The 21,169-nt window shown below is 40.3% G+C and overlaps 1 protein-coding gene across 2 annotated transcripts in view; it reads left to right on the plus strand.

The window, feature by feature from the left end:
- LOC116518515 (TBC1 domain family member 12-like) overlaps window positions 1-21,169 on the plus strand; it is a 65,732-nt gene that overhangs the window by 33,372 nt on the left and 11,191 nt on the right. For both annotated transcript variants that reach the window (XM_032231974.1, XM_032231975.1), the window contains 6 exons: window positions 6,449-6,564; window positions 9,387-9,469; window positions 12,816-12,933; window positions 13,273-13,379; window positions 16,554-16,634; window positions 18,072-18,166. In XM_032231974.1, the coding sequence (XP_032087865.1) occupies window positions 6,449-6,564; window positions 9,387-9,469; window positions 12,816-12,933; window positions 13,273-13,379; window positions 16,554-16,634; window positions 18,072-18,166 (600 nt within the window). The remainder of the gene's footprint in view (window positions 1-6,448; window positions 6,565-9,386; window positions 9,470-12,815; window positions 12,934-13,272; window positions 13,380-16,553; window positions 16,635-18,071; window positions 18,167-21,169) is intronic.

The raw sequence follows: 21,169 nt of genomic DNA on the forward strand, positions 1-21,169 counted from the left end.
TCTGAAGTGCAAATTTTGAAATTTAAGTGCCTCGTTTTTAGAAAGATCTGATTTTGGTTTTGATTATTCATTTAAGTTCAGGCAGAAATTTTCTTGTGTTCTATTCTGAGAAAGAATAGCATATTGTGATTTGGGGTATAAAACAGAATATATAATAAATTTAGAATTCCTCATTTGAACTCAAACTCAAGTTTCAAATTTTTAAAGAAAGGATCATACAGAATGGGGTCTATGGTAGAAGAAATTAGATTAAGAGCCGAGGTGGCGCAGTGGTTAGGGTGCAGCACTGCAGGCCACTTCATCTGACTGTTATCTGCAGTTCGGCGGTTCTAATCTCACCGGCTCAAGGTTGACTCAGCCTTCCTTCCTTCCGAGGTGGGTGAAACGAGGACCCAGACTGTGGGGGGCGATATGCTGACTCTGTAAACCGCTTAGAGAGGGCTGAAAGCCCTATGAAGCGGTATATAAGTCTAACTGCTATTGCTATTGTTGTTCCTACGTGAGCAGGGGGTTGGACTAGAAGACCTCCATGGTCCCTTCCAACTCTCTTTATCTGTTAAATGTAATTAAGTGGTGCTTGCTGACTAATGAGAGCCGAGGTGGCGCAGTGGTTAGGGTGCAGTACTGCAGGCCACTTCAGCTGACTGTTATCTGCAGTTCAGCGGTTCTAATCTCACCGGCTCAAGGTTGACTCAGCCTTCCATCTTTCCGAGGTGGGTGAAACGAGGACCCAGACTGTGGGGGAAATATGCTGACTCTGTAAAACCGCTTAGAGAGGGCTGAAAGCCCTATGAAGCGGTATATAAGTCTAACTGCTATTGCTATTAGTATCTGACTCAGAATTGACTGTCTCTAGATTTTTTTTTTTTTTTGGCTTATATAACAAAAACTTTTCAGCTTCCATCAGTTCTCCTGAACATGTCTGTTTTCAGCAGGTAATGGATAGAAGAAAAGCTTTTGATGAAACAAGACAGAATTATTTTATTTATTTATTTATTTATTTATTTTATTTATTATTTTATTAATAAGATTTATAGGCCGCCCAATTTCGAGGGACTCCTGGCGGCTTACAACAAAGAGAAAAAAGAAATAATAAAAATAAAAAGACAGATTTAAAATTACCACATATTAGCAAACTGTCTGAGTATTAATCTAAGCCAGGGCTGTCAACCTGATTTCATTGAGGGCCGCATCAGGGTTGTGTTTAACCTTGGGAGACCCAGGTGGGTGTGGCCAGCTCGACATCACTCATGTCGAGGCACCTGTGATGGCCCAGGTGGGGCTGGGGAGATCCTTCCTTCCTCTCTTCCCATCTTTTTCTTTGTCATTCCCTTTCTCCTTTCCTGTCCCTTCTTGGATGCTCAAATACGAAAGGGAAAGGCTACTTCAGCTGACTGCAGTTCGGCTGTTCAAATCTCACCGGCTCAGGGTTGACTCAGCCTTCCATCCTTCCGAGGTGGGTAAAATGAGGACCCGGATTGTTGTTGGGGGCGATATGCTGACTCTGTAAACTGCTTAGAGAGGGCTGAAAGCCCTATGAAGCGGTATATAAGTCTAACTGCTATTGCTATAACATTTCTCCTTTTTTGTTGTTTTTGTTTTGCTAGCCCTCTGCCAGTGAAAACAGAGCCCAAGGGCTCCGTTTTTGCTGGCAGAGGTATTGTGGGCTGGTCCTTCGCTGTTTTTAGGGTGGCCCCCACAGTGCAAATCTAAGCACCCAGCCCGTGGGCCTTGAGTTTGACACCCCTGATATAAGGAATCCAGTTGAGCGATGTGGTAGCCTAGCAGTGAAGAGGCTAGCCTCCCATTTGAAAGGTTGAGAGTTCAATCCTAGCTAGCGACAGATATTTCTCCAGGGAAGAAAGAAAAGATATCTGCTGCGGACTCCATGTGGCATCAGGGAGGGCATTCGGCCAGTAAACGCTCAGCTCCATCAAATCAATTCTACCCCAATTAAGGGATTACAGGGTCATAAAAATAGAGGTTTTTTTTTTAAATCTAAGGAATCCAATATGTCTGTTTAAAGACTAACAGCTTTAAGAATTCTTAAGAGCGTAAAAAACATACAGAGATTAAAAAACCAAGATATTTCCTGCCCGAATACTTATAGTATAGTATAGTTTTCTGCCCAAGTAGAAAAGGCAGTGGGAGGAAACACATTGCCAAGTTTCTTTGAGCAAAAACTCCAAACTAAGTAAATCTCAGTTGCATTAGGAGAACTTTAGTTGCTGCTATATATCTACATCAATGGTGCTTGCTGAGGCTGTGCAGCTGTGTTACCCTTGGCATTTCTTCCAATGTAGTAGACACGAAGCGTATGAACTGAAATGCTTACAGTGTACAAATTAACAACTGTAGCAAATGTTCAGCTGTGATGTGCAAACATGATTCTCTGCAGCATATCTTGCCGACTAAGTGCCTTCAGGAAATGGATGGCTTCCCATCCTGGTCATAGCATCTTCATGGACAGTTGAGGAATCAACCACATTTCAAAGATCTGACTGACACAATGCAACAGAATTTAAGGAATATAATGTAGATTAGTTTTATTATTTGAATCTAGATTTATTAGAAATGTTTAAGAGAGCTTACCAAATGTGCAATCTGAATTCAAAGGGCAAAACATGATTTGGAGTATAGTGGATACACCCATAACATTTTCTGGGGATTCTAGATGAGTTGAAGAGATAAAGTTGCAGCTGCTTTAATGTATTCCTAGCAGGTCCTTTTATGCATCTATAGTGCTTCACATTATATTTTGCCCTTCAGATTGGGAGCTCTTTACGGCTCTACTTATGTATATCATCTTGTATTAGTCATAGACCTGATTTATATAAAGGACCAAGTTTATTTACCTGTGGTTTCCTTTGTTTGGATTTATGTCCTATGCACCCTTAGCCACTGTGGTTTGAAAATGATTATACACTTTAGTATAATCTGTATAGTCTCCGAAGTGGGGCATGGGATGAGTCACAACTGGGTATTGTCACGGCCCATCTGCCTGGAGACTGAGGTAAATCTTGAGGCCACACCTCTACCCCTCCTCTGACTCTCCAGATTAACCTCAGTCTTCGGCCCAGAAGGAGCTAAATACCTGGCTCTCCTTGGCGCAAAATACTTTCCCCTTTTTTTCCTTTGTTCTTTTCCCTTTGGAGTTTTTACCTGAAGAAGTTTTTCCTTTTTTGGCATCGGATGATCCTCCTCTCGTGCGCTCTGCGAGGCCTGACACAGGAGCGGTAGCGCTTCTGAAAGGCCCAAGCAACGGCCCGGCGAAGAAACTGGGGAACCCAGGCTCAGCGCACACAGCGCGGCTTGAGTGCAGGCTGCTCCAGAGGATCTACAAGCAAGCAGGAAGATAGAGGAGCACGTGATCGGACCGCATGGTCAGCGGTCGCCATCTTGAAGCGAGAGAGCGCATGCGTGGAGCATAATTCCGGTCTCTGGTTGCACCCTCCCAAAGGGGGGGTTAGCTCCCTATCCCCCCCCCTCTATCTCCAGCTCACCCCTCCGGAGCACGAGGAGACCCCTTCGGCTGCTGCCATAGCAGTTTGCCGAGGCAGCGCTTGGCTCCGCAAAGCCTAGAGGGAACAGGGCGCCTAGACAGGGCGACTTTCTAGCCTCCATTGATTTCGTTTCACTGTACAGCATAGAATTTGCATTGGTACAGAATTCAGTAGTTTAATAGTTTCAGCATTCATATTTTGATGTTATTTCAAAGAGTAATTTTCTAATTCTTAAATTTTGAAGGTTAGTGTAAAAGTACCTATCGACAACACCTGGGTAATTATTTTATTCACTTTCTGTCTATATCCTAGATTAATAGATAGGTTTCAACAGGATAAGCAAATTAAGTATGTTCAGGAAGCTGAAGAATTACAGTACATTAGCACAACATGTTTTGAGTGTGCAGCCTTCTAATAAGCTATGAAAGCCTCTGCATCCACGTGTTCACTTTTTCTGTTGCATTTTGTTGCACCATTTGCACAAGTGTGCTGATTCTGCTGATTTTGTTCTTTGACGTATATTTGTGTATATTCTATGTCCGTTATCTAAGCTGCTGATTCTTCCCAGTGGACCCATTGAGGTGGAAATAAATTTAAACTTAGAATTGGGGAGAGGTACAATAATTTGGGCTTCTATTGACAGTTATTTAAGATAAAAAATATTAGGATATTAATAAAGATTTGAAATGTATTAGCCAATCAGTATTGGGTAAGGCTCAGTTCAAACTTGTTTAATAAAAAGAAATTGCTGATTCCACCAGATAGGTGTAAGTAATGAATATATTTTTCATGGCTGATATACATAAATTATAAAACAAGTTCAAGTAGTCTTCAACTTGCAACCAGAGGTAGTATTATAGCAATAGCAATAGCAGTTAGACTTATATACCGCTTCATGGGGCTTTCAGCCCTCTCTAAGCGGTTTACAGAGTCAGCATATCGCCCCTAACAATCCGGGTCCTCATTTCACCCACCTCGGAAGGATGGAAGGCTGAGTCAACCCTGAGCCGGTGAGATTAGAACCGCTGAACTGCAGATAACAGTCAGCTGAAGTGGCCTGCAGTGCTGCACCCTAACCACTGCGCCACCTCGGCTCTTAAGCCAGTTCTGACAGGTTCTGGAGAACCGGTAGCGGAAATTTTGAGTAGTCCGGAGAACCGGTAGGCTAACCCCCAACAGCTGATCCCAGTTGATCTTTTCTTGCCCTGAACAGGAGAACGAAGCTGGAAAGCAGGTTAGTGGGATGGAGAGGGAATGGGGATTTTGCAGTAACCTTCCCCCAGGAGTGGGGAGGGAATGAGGATTTTGCATTATCTTTCCCCTGCCACACCCACAAAGCCATGCCCACAGAACCAGCAGTAAAAAAAAAAAATTGAATCCCACCACTGCTTACAACCACAATTGAACCCAAAAGCTCCGTCAAGTGAGTTTTGCTCCATTATATCACCTTTCTTGCTGCAGTTAAGTGAATCACCACAGTTAGCAATAGCAATAGCAGTTAGACTTATATACCGCTTCCTAGGGCTTTCAGCCCTCTCTAAGCGGTTTACAGAGTCCGCATATTGCCCCCAACAACAATCCGGGTCCTCATTTCACCCACCTCGGAAGGATGGAAGGCTGAGTCAACCTTGAGCCGGTGAGATTTGAACCGCCGAACTGCAGAACTGCAGTCAGCTGAAGTAGCCTGCAGGGCTGCATTTAACCACTGCGCCACCTCGGCTCAGTTGATTCTGACAAGCAGTCACCCCATTGACTTTTGCTTGTGAGAAGGTCCCAAAGGGTGATCACTTGATCTTGGGATACAGCCATGGTCATAAGCATGAACCAGCTGCCAAGCTTCTGAATTTTGATCATACGATTATGAGGATGCTGCAGAGGGTCGTAACAGTGAAAAATGGTCGTAAATCAACATTTTTCAGTGTACCATTGTAACTTGAACAATCAGCAAATGAACGCTTTGTAAATTGAGCACCAGCTGTGTTTATTTTAGATTGAAGTATCATGTAATATTGCATACAAAATATAGAAGAGATACAGACAGTCTTCGGCCTATTACCACAATTGGACTGGAGTTTTGGTCACTAAGCAATACAGTTGTTAAGTCTGTCATTATGTGGCCAGACGTGATTCCACGACCACTTTTACAACGGTTTTTAAGCGACTCCGTGGTGGTGAAGTAAATCCAGCTTCCCCGATTGTCAGAAGCCAGTGGAGAAGGTTGCAATCACATGACCACAAGGCACCGCAACTGTCATAAATGTGAGCTCGTTACTAAGTGTCCAAATTGCAATTATGTGACCATAGAGGGTAGCGCAACAGTCATAACTTCAGGGATGGGTCTTAAGTTACTTTTTCCAAGGCTATTGTAACTTGGAATTGTAGTTAAATGGTTGTAAGTCAACAACTACCTGTAGCAATATAACCATATTCAGAAGACCTTTTTGGTGGATCATTGTTTATGGTGTAGTATTATGGTGTAGTATTTCTAGTAATACTGTTCTGGCATGCAGCTTGATTGTTATCTTTTTTAATCCGGATTTAAGATCAGATATTATATTTCAGTCCAATTGCTTTAAAATGGAAGGAAAAGATTCTCGCTCCATCCTCAGTGAAGCTGGAGGAGGACAGTGGTGTAAATGTGAACTAGGAAAGTTCATTTGAACTAGGAAAGTATTATTCCCCTGGTGTCTTTCTTTCTCTTTCACCTTGTGTAATATTGTTGTAGGTTGTAAGTCTCAGAAACTACATTTCTCGGTGGCACTGATGCAATGTTTCTCTTTTAATCTTAAATTAGCCCTGCTTCGTGGCAACCACTGTTTATCTGAGACGAACCTGACACAACTTTAAATCACTTGATCTCAATAGGTAGAGGGGTAGAAACTGAACTGTGCAGGTGTATTATATATTTACAAATCTGTAAAAGTATATTATTTAATTTTGTTTAGGAATATGAAGCACGGATAGGAAAATTGTGTAAGCCTGCACCCCAAGCAACAAGGCGTAGACATTTTGAATTTGAGCCACTTTCAACCACTGCTCTTATTCTGGAGGATCGACCATCGTAAGTCCCCGTGGATTCTTTTTACAAGTGTTTCACTATCAGATCGAAAAGTAAGATGAGGTTTAGACTCAGGTATATTATGTTTGAAATGTAGCACACAGTGACTCCCCTTTCCAAAAATGATAAAACTTATTTTTTTTTAATGGATATAATATAAAAGTTTATGCAGAGGGGAATAATTACATACATAAAATGAAATAAAATAAAGCCATTCCGTAGTTCACATTAGGAAAACTGAAACCAATCTTATTAGGAACTGCAAAAAAGTATCTTAACATTAATAAGCATCGTCACCTCAAGACTGGACTACTGTAATGCGCTCTACATGGGGCTGCCCCTGAAAAGCATTCGGAGACTGCAACTAGTCCAGAACGCAGCCACGCGAGCGATATTGGGTGTTCCAAGATACACCCACGTTACACCTATTCTCCGCGAGCTGCACTGGCTTCCTATTGGTCTCCGGACGCAATTCAAGGTGCCTTTAAAGCCCTACGTGGCTTAGGACCAGGATACCTGCGAGACCGCCTACTGCCACATACCTCCCAACGGCTGGTGAGATCCCACCGAGTGGGCCTCCTTCAGATGCCGTCAGCCAGACAGTGTCGGCTGGCGGCTCCCCGGAGGAGGGCCTTCTCTGTGGCTGCTCCAGCCCTTTGGAATGAGCTACCCCCAGAGATCCAGACCCTACCCACTCTCATGACCTTCCGAAAAGCTGTTAAAACCTGGCTATTCCGGCAGGCCTGGGGCTGTTGACCTCACTGCTGAGGTCCAGCCCCAATCAGATTGGGTGTATGGGTGATGTTTTAAATTGTTTTCCTTATTTTTTATTAATTATTTTTCTTTTCACTTTGTAAACCGCCCGGGGTCCTCCGGGATTGGGCGGCCTATAAATCTATTAAATAGATAAATAAATAAATAAATTGGAAAAAAAAACTTTTTAGCTAACTATCATGTTCTAATCTGTAGTCTGAGTAAAATCTAATACTGCTTTACTTTTAAACTTAAACCATTTAAAAATGTAAGTGGGTACAACTTTAACCACATAAGAATTTAGGCTTTAATGTGAGCATATATCTGAGGAACTGTACTTTATACAATTGATCATGCTGCTGAAAATAATCCTGTCTCTAAAGCAGCTGGTATTGCTTTCTTTGGAACTCTGATTTTGAAGCAAAGCTTTGAAATGTAATACTAAGATTAAATAATAAAACCGGCTTTTTTTAATCACTATGAAATAATTAGCGTCTACTCTGCATGGAGTTGATAATTCAAACTGATTCGGTGAAGTAACTTGTTTCTTGTTCCTTTTTTAATTTATTTAGAAGGTTTACATGTCGAAGATCTATATGTTAAGGATTCAGAGTGATATTTTGTATATATCAAGAGCCCTTTGGCTAAAGTCAAGTGTGAAGGTTAGACTACTTGGGTTGACAAAGAAGTAAACAATGAAACATTTATAGAATAGATGTAGTAGAAATAGACACTCGGGTGATTCATACTGTGCTCTTTCAACATTAATGCAGGTAATATACTTGGAAAGATTTTTTTTAGAGGCCAGACTAGGGGTGGGTTTCAACCGGTCCACGGTGGTCCGCGCGGACCGGTTGGTCGGTGAACCCGGAAGTAAATAACCTCCGGGAATGCCGAAGGGCCCGCCCGCCCGCGCTCCTTACCGGCCTTTGAAGGCTTCTGCGCTTCTACGCAGGCGCATGGCACATACAGCGCCTGCACGATTCTCCACGAGCAGCTGGAGCATCGCGCAGGCGCTAAGACGCATGCATGAACTGCACGAGGACGCCGCCGGCTCTGTTCGAACCGTACCAGTTGGAACGGGATGACCAACCCACCACTGGGCCAGACCATGAAAATATGCAGCTATCTATTTGCATGAAGCAAGTACTCCTTGTCCACATATGTAATGCTGACACATCCCCCCCATGTAGAGAGCTTTTTAAATCCTCTAATCAGTTTTTTCCCCCTCAAATCACTCCTATCGCTAATTAGAGTAGCAACAGAACACTAAAATCCTTCTAATATTTCTTTTAAGTTTGGTTTGCGAGGATATTTTGACTTCAGGGAAAGAGTAAATTATTTGAGTGATTGGAGTAGGAGTTAGATGAAAAGCAAATTATTAGAGCTTCAGGGTTTGGGTTGTCTATTATTTTATAGCAAGGAAGGAGAGAAGGATGTCAGAATGGATATATAAAGTTTGTGTGGAAAGGTATGGCCTTATTTTTTTTAATGCTTTCTCAAATATAGATGAACAGTTGAGTAATGAAAAGAGTGACGTTGCACAGTACACTGGAGACTAATTATATTATATCTTAGGGGTCTATTCCTTTGGCTTTTATGGAACCCTTATCTTTTTGATCTTATTTCTGCACATACTTGCGTTGGTATATTTTTCCCATGTTCTCAGAACCAATGATGGGATATGTTTATACTTTAAACAATTTTCAGCACTCTTATTCAATAATTTCAGGTCTCTTTCAGATAGAGCAATAATAATCCTGTATCATTTCAGATTATCCTTCAAATATCCTTGGTTCTTGGTTTGACATGCACCTTGCACTGAATCTAGAAACTGAACTGTTTTAGCGTAAAACCATTTAGTTCAGACTATAATTTGTTCCATTATTTGTAATGAGACTTGCTCCTAAAACATTAGTTATATGTTCTTATGTAAATTATTTGCGATAACCTGGAAAATGAAGGATCCGTTGGGAAAATGTACCATTCAAACATTCCATTTTTTTAACGGATGGAACATTTAGTAAGACTTTAATTTGATTAACCTATACAGTACTTAAAATTATTTTCAGGAACCTTCCTGCAAAATCGACAGAGGAGGCTTTACGCCATAGACAAGAATACGATGAAATGGTGGCAGAAGCAAAAAAGAGAGGTATTTCTGATCTAACATATTTAGTCCATTGTGTAATTTATCAGATTTAACCAAACTATAAAAACTGTTACAGAGGCACTACCGTGTTTATATTCTTCAGATGAAGTTAAAACAGCACTCTCCCAAGTCTTTACTACTTCAGGACCATATGTATGCTATAGGGGAAAATTTATAAACCAGAAAATTTAATTTCCATGATTGATTGTTTCATATTTAAACTGAAACTTGAATTATAATTACTGTTAGTGAGAATAAATATTCATAAACTATAGGTAAAGCTTTTTGAAAACATTTGTTTCCTCATATGTCCATACATAGACACAATCTATCATTATTTATTTGCATCCTGCCTTGTTTTTACAAATAACTCAAGACGGGGAACATATTCAATACACCTCCTTCTTCCTGTTTTCCCCACAACAACCCTATATGGTGAATTGGGCTGGTCCAAGGTCACACAAATAACTCGATAAATCATATCTATTTGCAGATTCTCTTGGGAGAATTTGAAGCATGGCTTTTATAAATTTATACACACACACACACACACACACACACACACACACGGGATGTGGTGGCTCAATGACTAAGACACCAAGCTTGTTGATCAGAAAGGTCAGCAGTTTGGCGGTTCGAATCCCTAGCACTGTGTAACTGAGTGAACGCCCATTACTTGTCCCAGCTTCTGCCAACCTAGCAGTTCGAAAGCATGTGAAAATGCAAGTAGAAAAATAGGAACCACCTTTGGTGGGAAGGTGCGTTTCGTGAGCCATTGGCATCTAGTCATGCCGGCCACATGACCACGGAGACGTCTTCGGACAGCGCTGGCTCTTTGGCTTTGAAATGGAGATGAGCACCGCCCCCTAGAGTCGGGGACGACTAGCACATATGTGCAAGCGGAACCTTTACCTTTTACATACACGCACGCACACACACACACACACAAATACATTGAACAAGTAAATTATGCAGTGTATGAAGATGGACATTATTCTATTCACAATAATCTTTCTCAGAGTAGGATTCAATAGATCTTTTCTGAAGCCAAAAAATATCCATCTCCTCCCATGAATGAACCATATTTATATCTTTTGCAGTGTGTATCTGAAATATTTGTTGTTTGATGTATTATAAATGTAAGTATTAAATTACTTCATGATTTGATCTTTTATTTTCTTTGTCAAGCTGATCTTTGATGACAAACCAAAGGTGCTACTTAAAACACAAACACACACACACACACACACACACACACACACACACACACACCCCTTTATATTTATGAAAGAGATTGTTCATTATATATGCTTTCCGGAACCGCTCAAACTCATTTGGCTGAAATGGGGGGGAAAAAAGGCATGCATGAATGAATGAATGCTTCTTTCTAGCAGCAAGATGTTTACTACATGAAAGAAGCATAAACTGTTATACAAAACATAGCACATTTGGCACATGCTATTATGTTAAACACCTTTAATTAGCATTTCCAGTATTTCAGTCCCAAATATGCTACTAAACCAGATTCATTCCATCCCTTATTTTAGTGGGCTTGATCTGTAGAAAATTATACTGTATTTAATCATACAGAGGACTCTTATCTTTAATACCACAAATATTTCAACAATTGTAAAACAGAACATAAAACAACCATTGTTGTTTGCCATATATTTTCAGGTGGAAGCTTCCCAGATTGCGGATTGTTCAATTTTATCTTTATATTTAAGTACAATTGTGGTTCAGAGTATAGTAATACCCTGATGGGTCAAGAAACAAAGTTGTAAATTATTTTTTAATGTACCTTGGAGGGAATTTTTAAGATTCTGAGAGACCAAGGGGCAGCATTTTATTTTGATGTTTTTTTTTTGTCCGTTGGAAGTCGTGGCTGGGAGAGTATGGGAAACTATTAAAATAATTGTTTCCATTATATTTTAACAGATTATTTTTACTAATTTGCAGAAATAATACTGATCCACTCATTTTGAAATACTAAATTAAGTTACGGATGAGCGATGGTGACCCAACCTTTACTGGAATCTATGGCAATTGTCCCATTCTTTAAAAATCATTAGATCCTTCTTCTATGTTTTTTATCTTTTTATAACCCTATATTTACATACAATTATTTTGTTAGGACAATGCCTCATGATATGAAGTAGATTCTAACCTAATCTAAGAAAACTTATTTTAAATAAAAGCATTATTGCTGTCCAGGGGCGCCAGTGCGCCCATAGCAGTTTTCCTTGACATCTGCCAGTCTTTGTGTCTTGATGCGTAAAAAAGTGACATCAGAAATTACAAAGACTATGTAGATTTTCAAAGTCGCAAAATGCTGACTGTAAGATATGAGTAAAACACTTCCTCCTTGGAAATGTAACATTCTTGGAAATGTTCTCATTTTATTCCAGATTATGCCGCCTGACCATTCCAGGTGTTATGGGGCTATTCCCCCCCCTCAAATCTTCCAAAATAAAGGAGTGATTTATGGTGGTTCCAAATCTACTCTAGAAAACATCTGGACACCACTCTTGGGACTGTCCAATTGGGGAAAAAAAATAACATTCTAGAATTTCTCAGAATGTTCCTTTTCTGGAGATGGAAGACTTTGCACATACCTGTTGACTTTTTCTGATGTTGAAAAAAAAAAGCTGCAACTGTGTAACACATACATTCATTCCTGTAATCAGAATTATCTTTGCTATGAGCTGCTTTACATAGCAGATCAGTGGTGGGTTTCAAAAATGGTTCGAACCTACTCTGTGGGTGTGGCCTCCTTTGTGGGAGTGGCTTGCCGCCCATGTGACCGGATGGGAGTGGCTTGCCGCCCATGTGGCCGGATATGAAGATGCCGACGACACTTGTCAGAACCACCTTAAATTACCTCACACACAGCCCTGGCATGCATAAGAATAGGATGCAAACATGTTTTTTAAAAGGCATCTTTGGTTTGCGTTAAAACAACGTCAACACACGCAATGTTCTGATTGCACCACAAACGCAGTAGTCATCCTTACCTTTCACAGAGGCACTGAGTTTTATAAATATGAGCATGATAGTGTAGAATAATCATATCCAAGGACCAGTGGTGGGTTTCAAAAAATTTTGGAGCCTCTTCTGTAGGTGTGGCCTGCTTTCCGGGTCCACTGGTGGAACCTCTTCTAACAGGTTCGGTGGATTTGATGAACCGGTTCTACCGAAGAGGTGCAAACTGGTAGGAACCCACCTCTGTAGCAGATATATATTTTATAAGCATTTATATTTAAGGGACCCGTATCCTTTAATTATCTAATATTTGTTTTAAACATGGCTTTTTGATGTCACATTGCAATTAAAATTCTGAATTTAATAGAAATCAAAGAAGCTCACCGAAGGAAGAAGATAATGAAAGAACGCTTCAAACAAGAGGAGAACATTGCTAGTGCTATGGTGATTTGGGTCAATGAAATTCTGCCTAATTGGGAGAGCATGTAAGTGTAGAATACTTGGTCATACAAGATTGATGCAAACTTCTGTGTGTTTTCCTTTCTGTTCTCCGCTGTACTTTTAATTCATCACATCATAGAATTACTTTCTCTTGAATCTGCTATTCTTTTTTTTTTTTTAAATTCAGAAATCACATATTAAGAGACCAGTCTTATAAGATCAGGCAATATTACATTCGCAGGAAGAACTACTAGTAAATTCCAACAGAAGATCTCTGGCTTCTCATATGAAGCTAAAGTTTACTGCTGTATTTGATGCTAGGATATTTCTAGCAGTACCCAAACGATTACATTTATCCCATTTTTACTTCTCTGTCTTTATAGGCGTTCTACAAGGCGAGTGCGAGAATTATGGTGGCAAGGATTACCTCCAAGCGTTCGTGGAAGGGTTTGGAGTCTTGCTGTAGGAAACGAATTGAATATCACTCCTGGTATGTTTGAAGCATATAATAGTTTCCAGTGATATTCTGCAACATAACCCAATCTTTTGTTGTCTTGAGTGTATGATGGTGTGCGTTTTGCCCAGGAATAATTGCATTATTATAGAGACACTGTGGCTCAGTGGCTAAGATGCTGAGCTTGTCAATCAGAAAGTGTCAGATGCTGCTTCACTTGGTAACCAAGAAAGAAACCACTCAACTCCATTTTGCAGAATTAAGAGTACTTTTACTGATTATAAGTGATGAGAAGCTAAGCAAAGCTGGATCTGAGCAAAAGCGCGCGAAAGCGTTAAGATATCAATACATGACCCATTCCCCTCCCCTTGGTAACCCCAGTCCATAGTCCAATCGTATATCTCCACAGCTGTCAGGTGGGAGACATCTTCAAAAATCATCATCAGGTTGGTATGCCGGACAGTTGGCCTTGGCGGGAAACTCCCCTCCTTCCACATGCGCAAACGAATGGCGAGAACAACTCCCAAGTAACAGTCCTCCTGTACAGAATATTTCCCTCACCCAAATACCATGCCCTCTGTCCCCGTTTCAATGGCAGCCGAAAAGCAAGCAGCAAAACAGGTTATGTTAATGTTAATTGATACTTTTGGTGATTAATAAGTAGGAATGTTAGCGGGTTTTTTTAGATTGCTTTAGATTTTAAATGTTTATTCTGTTAACATATAATTATCTACGATAATAATAATGAAATGACAACATTAATAGGTAAAAATAAACTGGATATAAATTGTAATTTGGGACCTAGGGAAAAGACCTATAATTCTTATTAATAATTTTTTGTTTAGAGCTTATTACAAAGGTATAATCTCTTTTGGGCCCGAGGTGAGACAAATAGTAAATAATTTTTAGTTAATTACAATAATAACAAGGAAATGCTAATGGGTAATGTTTAATGATCTATACATGTGTGTTGTACCAGTAAAAGCAAATTGGACATAAGCTTTAATTTGTGAGTTGGGGACGGAGAAGGGGACGGAATGCTTAGATATCCTACTAATTGACTTTGTCTTAGAATATCTTATAAAGGTGTGAAGTTATGGGAGATTAATTGAGATTGTGAAAGTACGCCAGTAGGTGGTTGTGTCTTTAAATATAAATGATTTTAGAAAAAAAAAAAACAAGTTTAAGTAACTGTAATCAAATACAGTGATAATAAAATACATAAATTTTAAAATATACACCTTAATTCGAATGAAGTATATGTAATGATTGTGGAAGAAACGCGCAAAATGTATCTGTAACCAGTCGACATGCTTTCTACAAGATGTAACGAAAGATGATTCTTTTTTTGTGTGTTTTTAATTAAAACAATAAAAAATTTCAAATAAAAGAAAAGAAAGGTTGGCAGTTCGGCAGTTTGAATCCCTAGCATAATGAAGTGAGCTCTCTTTACTTGTCCCAGCTTCTGCCAACCTAGTTCAAAAGCATGTAAAAATGTAAGTAGAAAAATAGGAACCACCTTTGGTGGGAAGGTAACAGTGTTCCATACACCTTCGGTGTTTAGTCATGCCGTCCACATGGCCATGGAGACGCCTTCGGACAGCACTGGCTCTTCGGCTTTGAAACGGAGATGAACACCGCCCCCTAGAGTCAGGAAAGACTAACACATAGGTGCTAGGAGAACCTTTACCTTTAATTGCATTATTAGGTATCATACTTCAGTAACCTAGTGCTTCCCTTATAAATGAAGACATTATGCGCCACTCAGATCTCTATCTTAAATTGAAGCCCTTTCTTTAAAGATAATAAAAGTGAATGAAAAAAAAACCCAGAGTTTTTGAACTATTCTACAAGTTAAACTTACATGGTGCTGACTAACATATCTTATGATATATATTTAGCTAGTAATAATCTATAATATTTTAAACGTTAGTTCTAAACCACTTAGAAATAGTGCAGGGTTAATAGAAGTGTGAATTCATTTATGAGTCCTTAACAGACGAATTTTCTTTTTAGTTTGAATGGTTTAATTTCTGAACAGATTATCAAAGGTTTTTCCTATATTAGTGCTCCCTCCCACCACTTCTGGTTTAGGATATTACTGGCCTAATGAATGTCATTGTAATTTAGTAAATATAGACATATTTTCCCTAGAAGGAAGAAACTACTAAAAGGACATTAAATGCTGTGTATGAGAGGGGGGGAGGGGGAGAGAAGCTTATTTTCAATAGCTGCAGTTGTGATTCGGTGACTAGAAAGGTGATGACCAGGTTGTGTGAGTCAAACAATGATAATCAACAGTTTCTCATCAAACTTTAATTAGGTGTCAAATGGTGTACCATTGAATTAGATCCTTAAGTTTTCTACTCTTCATTTTTATTAATGACTTAGATATATCACATTTGCAACTAATACAAAATTTGATGGTAAAGTCAATACTGTAGCTTGCAAGAGCAAAATTCAAAATGTTCTTGACTCATCAGAAAGATGAATTAGAAGTAACAGAATAATATTTAATGGAGATAGATGCAAAGTTTTCCAGTTAGGAAATAGAATAGAATAGAAATGAGAATTATCTGACATGATAAATGAAACAGAATATTTGAATTGTAGTTGATTGTAAAATGAATGTGAATCAGCAATGTAAACCTAACCCTAACCCTAAACCTAAACTTAACCCCTAACCCTAAACCTAATCCTAAACCTAACCCTAAACCTAACCCTTAACCTAATCCTAAAACTAACCCTTAACCTAACCCTAAACCTAACCCTTAACCTAACCCTAAACCTAACCCTAACCCTAAACCTAACCCTTACCTTAAGTTAAATCGGCTTTCTTTCGACGCGCTATTGTAAAGCACCCTTCTTTCTCCATGCTTGCTGTTGTCGCCGCGTTGATGACATCAGCGACGCGGTTTAGTCGGGCGCGGTTTTGACGTTCGCCCTTTTGTCGGGTCACGAATAAAAGCATCTATTTCTCACTTTGTATTCTCTTTTTACCCTTTGGTGAGTAGAGCTGGCATCTATCTAATTACTGAGGTTAGAAGTTCCTAAATCAATAAACTGAGAATTTCCACTAGTCAATTTATAAAAATTCTGATTTTTTTTTTAAAAAAAAATCAGTAAATTAATACTGGAATGGAAATTACGCAGTTCAATTTGCGGAATCATAAATTTAATTTTTGCCTACATTTTGCTTGTGTTTTGCAGAACTCTATGAAATCTTCTTATCTAGAGCCAAGGAACGATGGAAGATTTTTGGAGAGATTGGCACTGAAAATGATACGGAAGGTATTTTGAAATGGCTGCTCATATCATTTCACAATACATGACATACTGTTTGTAGTGTTTATTATAATGTAAAGACATAGAGAGCTGAGGTGGCGCAGTGGTTAAATGCAGCACTGCAGGCTTCTTCAGCTGACTGCAGTTCTGCAGTTCGGCTGTTCAAATCTCACCGGCTCAAGGTTGACTCAGCCTTCCATCCTTCCGAGGTGGGTGAAATGAGGACCCGGATTGTTGTTGGGGGGCAATATGCTGACTCTGTAAACCGCTTAGAGAGGGCTGAAAGCCCTATGAAGCGGTATATAAGTCTAACTGCTATTGCTATTTTCGGGGATTTTAACAATATAATTTCCCGACAGAACCATTTAGCAGACAATTGTGTGTTTCATACTTATTTAAAGGGAAAATCGGAGAGAGAGAAAAATCTAGAAATGTTATGTAGAAAAACACATTTCGGACTCTAGTCTCTATAGTACTACAATTCTGAATTATCAATGCCATGTGAAACTGGATGTGCTCAACCCTGAATTAGAACTTTCTTTTACATTACAACTTCATAGCTATTGTTGTTATAGCAATAGCAATTAGACTTATATACCGCTCCAGGGAAAGGGGAGGGGAAGGAGACCTTTTCCCCCCAAATCTCCGTGGGGAATCTGGAGGGAATCTGGAGGCCGGAATTCACCCCCCAATGGTTAACTGGAACGGGGGGGAGAGAGGCACTAAGCCTACCTTGCAAGGCCCTCAGTTTTTCAGCCCTGGAAAAGGTCTGAGAGAGCCTTGTGCCTCTTCAGTTCGTCCCTCTGGGTGGCATGGGGGAGAAGGAGACCCCCCCCGCCTCCTCCGCCATCTTGGCCACATGAGGAAATAAGGAAAATAAAGAAAAAACTACCCCCCCTCCTTGCGCAGCCTCCTGGCTCTCCCTCTCTTCTGCTGCAACAGTTAAGGAAAAAACAAACTGGATGAATGCTGCTTTCTCCCCTTCCGGGCAGCCCCTGCCTCAGGACCGAGAATGGTGTGTTTGGGGGCTACCGCCGAGGCTTGCCTCGGCCCGGGTCGCTTCACGCGCTCTCCACCACTCTGCGGCGGGCTCACAGTTCAAAACAAAAAACTACTTCGCGCTCTTCCGAGCGCTCCGTGCTCTCCGCGGCTTGAATCCAGCCGCCGAAGCCATTTCCAGTAGATTGGTGCGATGGGGTGGGGCTCTGGGCTGGGAATCCCTAGCCTCTAGCCTCCCGATCTCATAAAACCCCAAGGGATCGGCGCCACGTGCTTGGCAAAGTCAGAAGTGGCTGCCGCGACCTCAGCGCTCTCTCCGATCCCAAGGATACAAAGTAACCCTCCCTGGTGAATCAATCATACTGCGTATCAAAGTAACATAATCTTGTATTACTGGGAATCAGTCTACAGACATGTATAAATCTGCAGGTTTACTCTCTTTAGATGCCGGAGCATCACTTGCTGATCGAGAAGCTAGCTTGGAGCTAATAAAATTGGATATATCCCGCACATTTCCATCCCTTTATATTTTTCAGAAGGTAACATTTATTGATTATGCTTTTGAGATTACACTGCTTTTAAAATAATGGTTGCTAAAAGCAAGAATTCTGTCATTGGAAGACTTTTCTATTATGGTTTAATGCAGTCGATAAGTTCTATCTCCATTAAAGAGGGTCTTAAACTAAGATAGTTATAAAATGTGCACAGTTTGTATATATTATAAACACTCTTGCAAGCTGAAGTATGGCAGAAAAGTTGATTTTTGCATTTCTGTAGAACTGTAGCCGTTATGCGTTGAGTGTTTTAAAAGCCTATACAAAAAGAATAACACAGGCAAATTACAAATTGTTTGGAAGTACAACATCTGTGGTGTATTTTTGAATCGAAATACTTAGGGAGAGGAGGAAAATTTACATTTTCATTTTCAAACTTGGGTGAAGGAAAGAATTCAACTCCAGTGTGTACATGTTATAAAAGCCATTTTTAAAAGTATATTTCTCTTTTGCTTGTACATAAGTGTTTGGTACTAGTCTTTTTTTTAATATACTTTTTTATTTTCCATTTTCATAACATATAATCACATGTATACTATTCCATAGCCAATATCCTATTGTATTAAGTAGTAATTACATCAGTTCCTCTTGTCATCAACGCCCAGAAAGATAAAAACCCATTACTAGCTCTTCTGCTCTCCATAGACCTCTTTCTTCTGCCTCTCTCCTACCTCCTTTCTTCCCTCCATCATCCTTTCCTACTCTACTTCCCCTTCCTTTCTCCTTCTCCTCTCTCTTCATTCCACTCCTCCTTATCCTCCTCATCTTCCCCCCTTACCCTCTCTCCTATCCCTCTCTTCCCATCTTTCTTCTCTCCTCTGTTTCCCACTCTTCCTCCCATTGGTGTATTTCCGCTTCCGAGCAAACTCCATTCTATGTTGATGGTATTTATGCTTCCATATCAATATACTTAACATATCTTAGTTTTAAAGAAAAAATAAGAGAAGACAGTATACATGTGCAATCATATTACTTTAAAATCTAACACCCCTCATCAAGCCTCCCTCCCTCCCACCCCCCACCCCCAACCTACCCTCCCCCGACTTCCCAGAACCCATACACGGTATAAATCTTTAACAAAAACAGTCTAAAATATATTGGGAAAAAGAATAGAAAATTGATAACATCTTTACATTGAACTTAGCTCCTCCTTGCTAGGCTAACTTTAAACAATTTATATCAGTGTTTGGTACTGGTCTTATGCTCCTCAAAATGTTGTTATTACAGTTCCACCTCTTTATTACAGAGTAATAAATAAAATAGTAGGTTCCTCTGATGAGTGTCTCATTGTGAAATTGAAGCTGCTCAGTGTCTTACAATAGTGTTTCCCAACCTTGACAACTTTAAAATGCGTGTGGGCTTCAGCTCAACAAAATCCTTAGCAATGGCTGTCCCGTTGGCATATGCAGCAACATTATTTTACCAAGAGTTATAACTTTACTGATAGATCCATATGGGCACAGGAGAAGTGAAGCTAGCTCTGAGGTTTTTCTGCGAAAATCAGCATAGTTAATTTCCCCTCTTCCCCATTTGGGCCACCCGTTGTCCAATATTGCCCACCAATCCAACACATTCTTTTTATTTTGGAAAAAACAGGCTACGCTTTTTGAAGGTTCCCATCACACAGCCTTGAAGTATCGGGATTTTCTGAGGTTTACAAATGCCTTCCTTACCTTTCTCCCGGCTCCCAATACATTCCAAGCATTCTCTCCCCCCCCCCCCTTCATTTCTGTTGTCTAGTTGCGAGTAGAGGTGCGTTATGAGTCAGCCTTGACAATGGCTGTTTTGAACGAAGAAATTTTGATAATTGAAGACCACACACGTTTTTGGGTTTTTTTGCATAGAAAATTTTTTATTTTCCATTTTCATAGCATATAATCACATGTATACTATTACATAGTCAATATCATGTTGTATTATTAAGTAATTACATCAATTCATCTTACCATCAACTACCAAAGGGGAAAAAAAAACAGTTATTGGCTCTTCTGCTCTCCAGACACTATATTTATACCTTATCCGACACTTTCTTCCCCCTCTCTCCTTCCCCTTTCTACATCCTTTCTTTCCTCCATCATTTTCTACTCTACTTCCCCTTCCTTTCTCCTTCTCCTCTCACCCCTTACCACTCCTCCTTATATACCTCATCTTCCCCCCTCACCCTCTCTCCTGTCCCTCTCTTCCTATCTTTCTTCTCTCCTCTGCTTCCCACTCTTCTACATCATGTCTTCCCTCCATCCTTTTCTACTCTTCTTCCCCTTCCTTTCTCCTTCTCCTCTCTCCCCTTACCACTCCTCCTTATACACCTCACCTTCCCCCCTCACCCTCTCTCCTGTCCCTCTCTTCCTATCTTTCTTCTCTCCTCTGCTTCCCACTCTTCTACATCATGTCTTCCCTCCATCCTTTTCTACTCTTCTTCCCCTTCCTTTCTCCTTCTCCTCTCTCCCCTTACCACTCCTCCTTATACACCTCATCTTCCCCCTTCCTCCTCTCTCCCATCCCTCTCTTCCTATCTTTCTTCTCTCCTCTGCTTCCCACTCTTCTACATCCTGTCTTCCCTCCATCCTTTTCTACTCTACTTCCCCTTCCTTTCTCCTTCTCCTCTCTCCCCTTACTACTCCTCCTTATACACCTCATCTTCCCCCCCTCACCCTCTCTCCTGTCCCTCTCTTCCTATCTTTCTTCTCTCCTCTGCTTCCCCCTCTTCCTCTAATTCATTTGGTGTATTTCAGCTTCTGAGCAAACTCCCTTTTGTGTTGATGGTATTTATAATTCCATTTCAATATACATAAAAAAGAAAAAATAGCAGTATACATGTACAATCATAATACCTTAAAATCCAACACCCCTCCTCCAATTTAGTAAACTCCGCTCCCCCCCCCCCCCCCCAACCCCCCCAACCTTCCCCCCCCCCCGACTTCCCAGAACCAATACAAGGTATAAATCTTTAACACACTTTAAAGTTGCTGATGTTGGGAAACAGCTTTG

This window comes from Thamnophis elegans, chromosome 15, assembly GCF_009769535.1.
Source record: "Thamnophis elegans isolate rThaEle1 chromosome 15, rThaEle1.pri, whole genome shotgun sequence".
Taxonomy (NCBI): domain Eukaryota; kingdom Metazoa; phylum Chordata; class Lepidosauria; order Squamata; family Colubridae; genus Thamnophis; species Thamnophis elegans.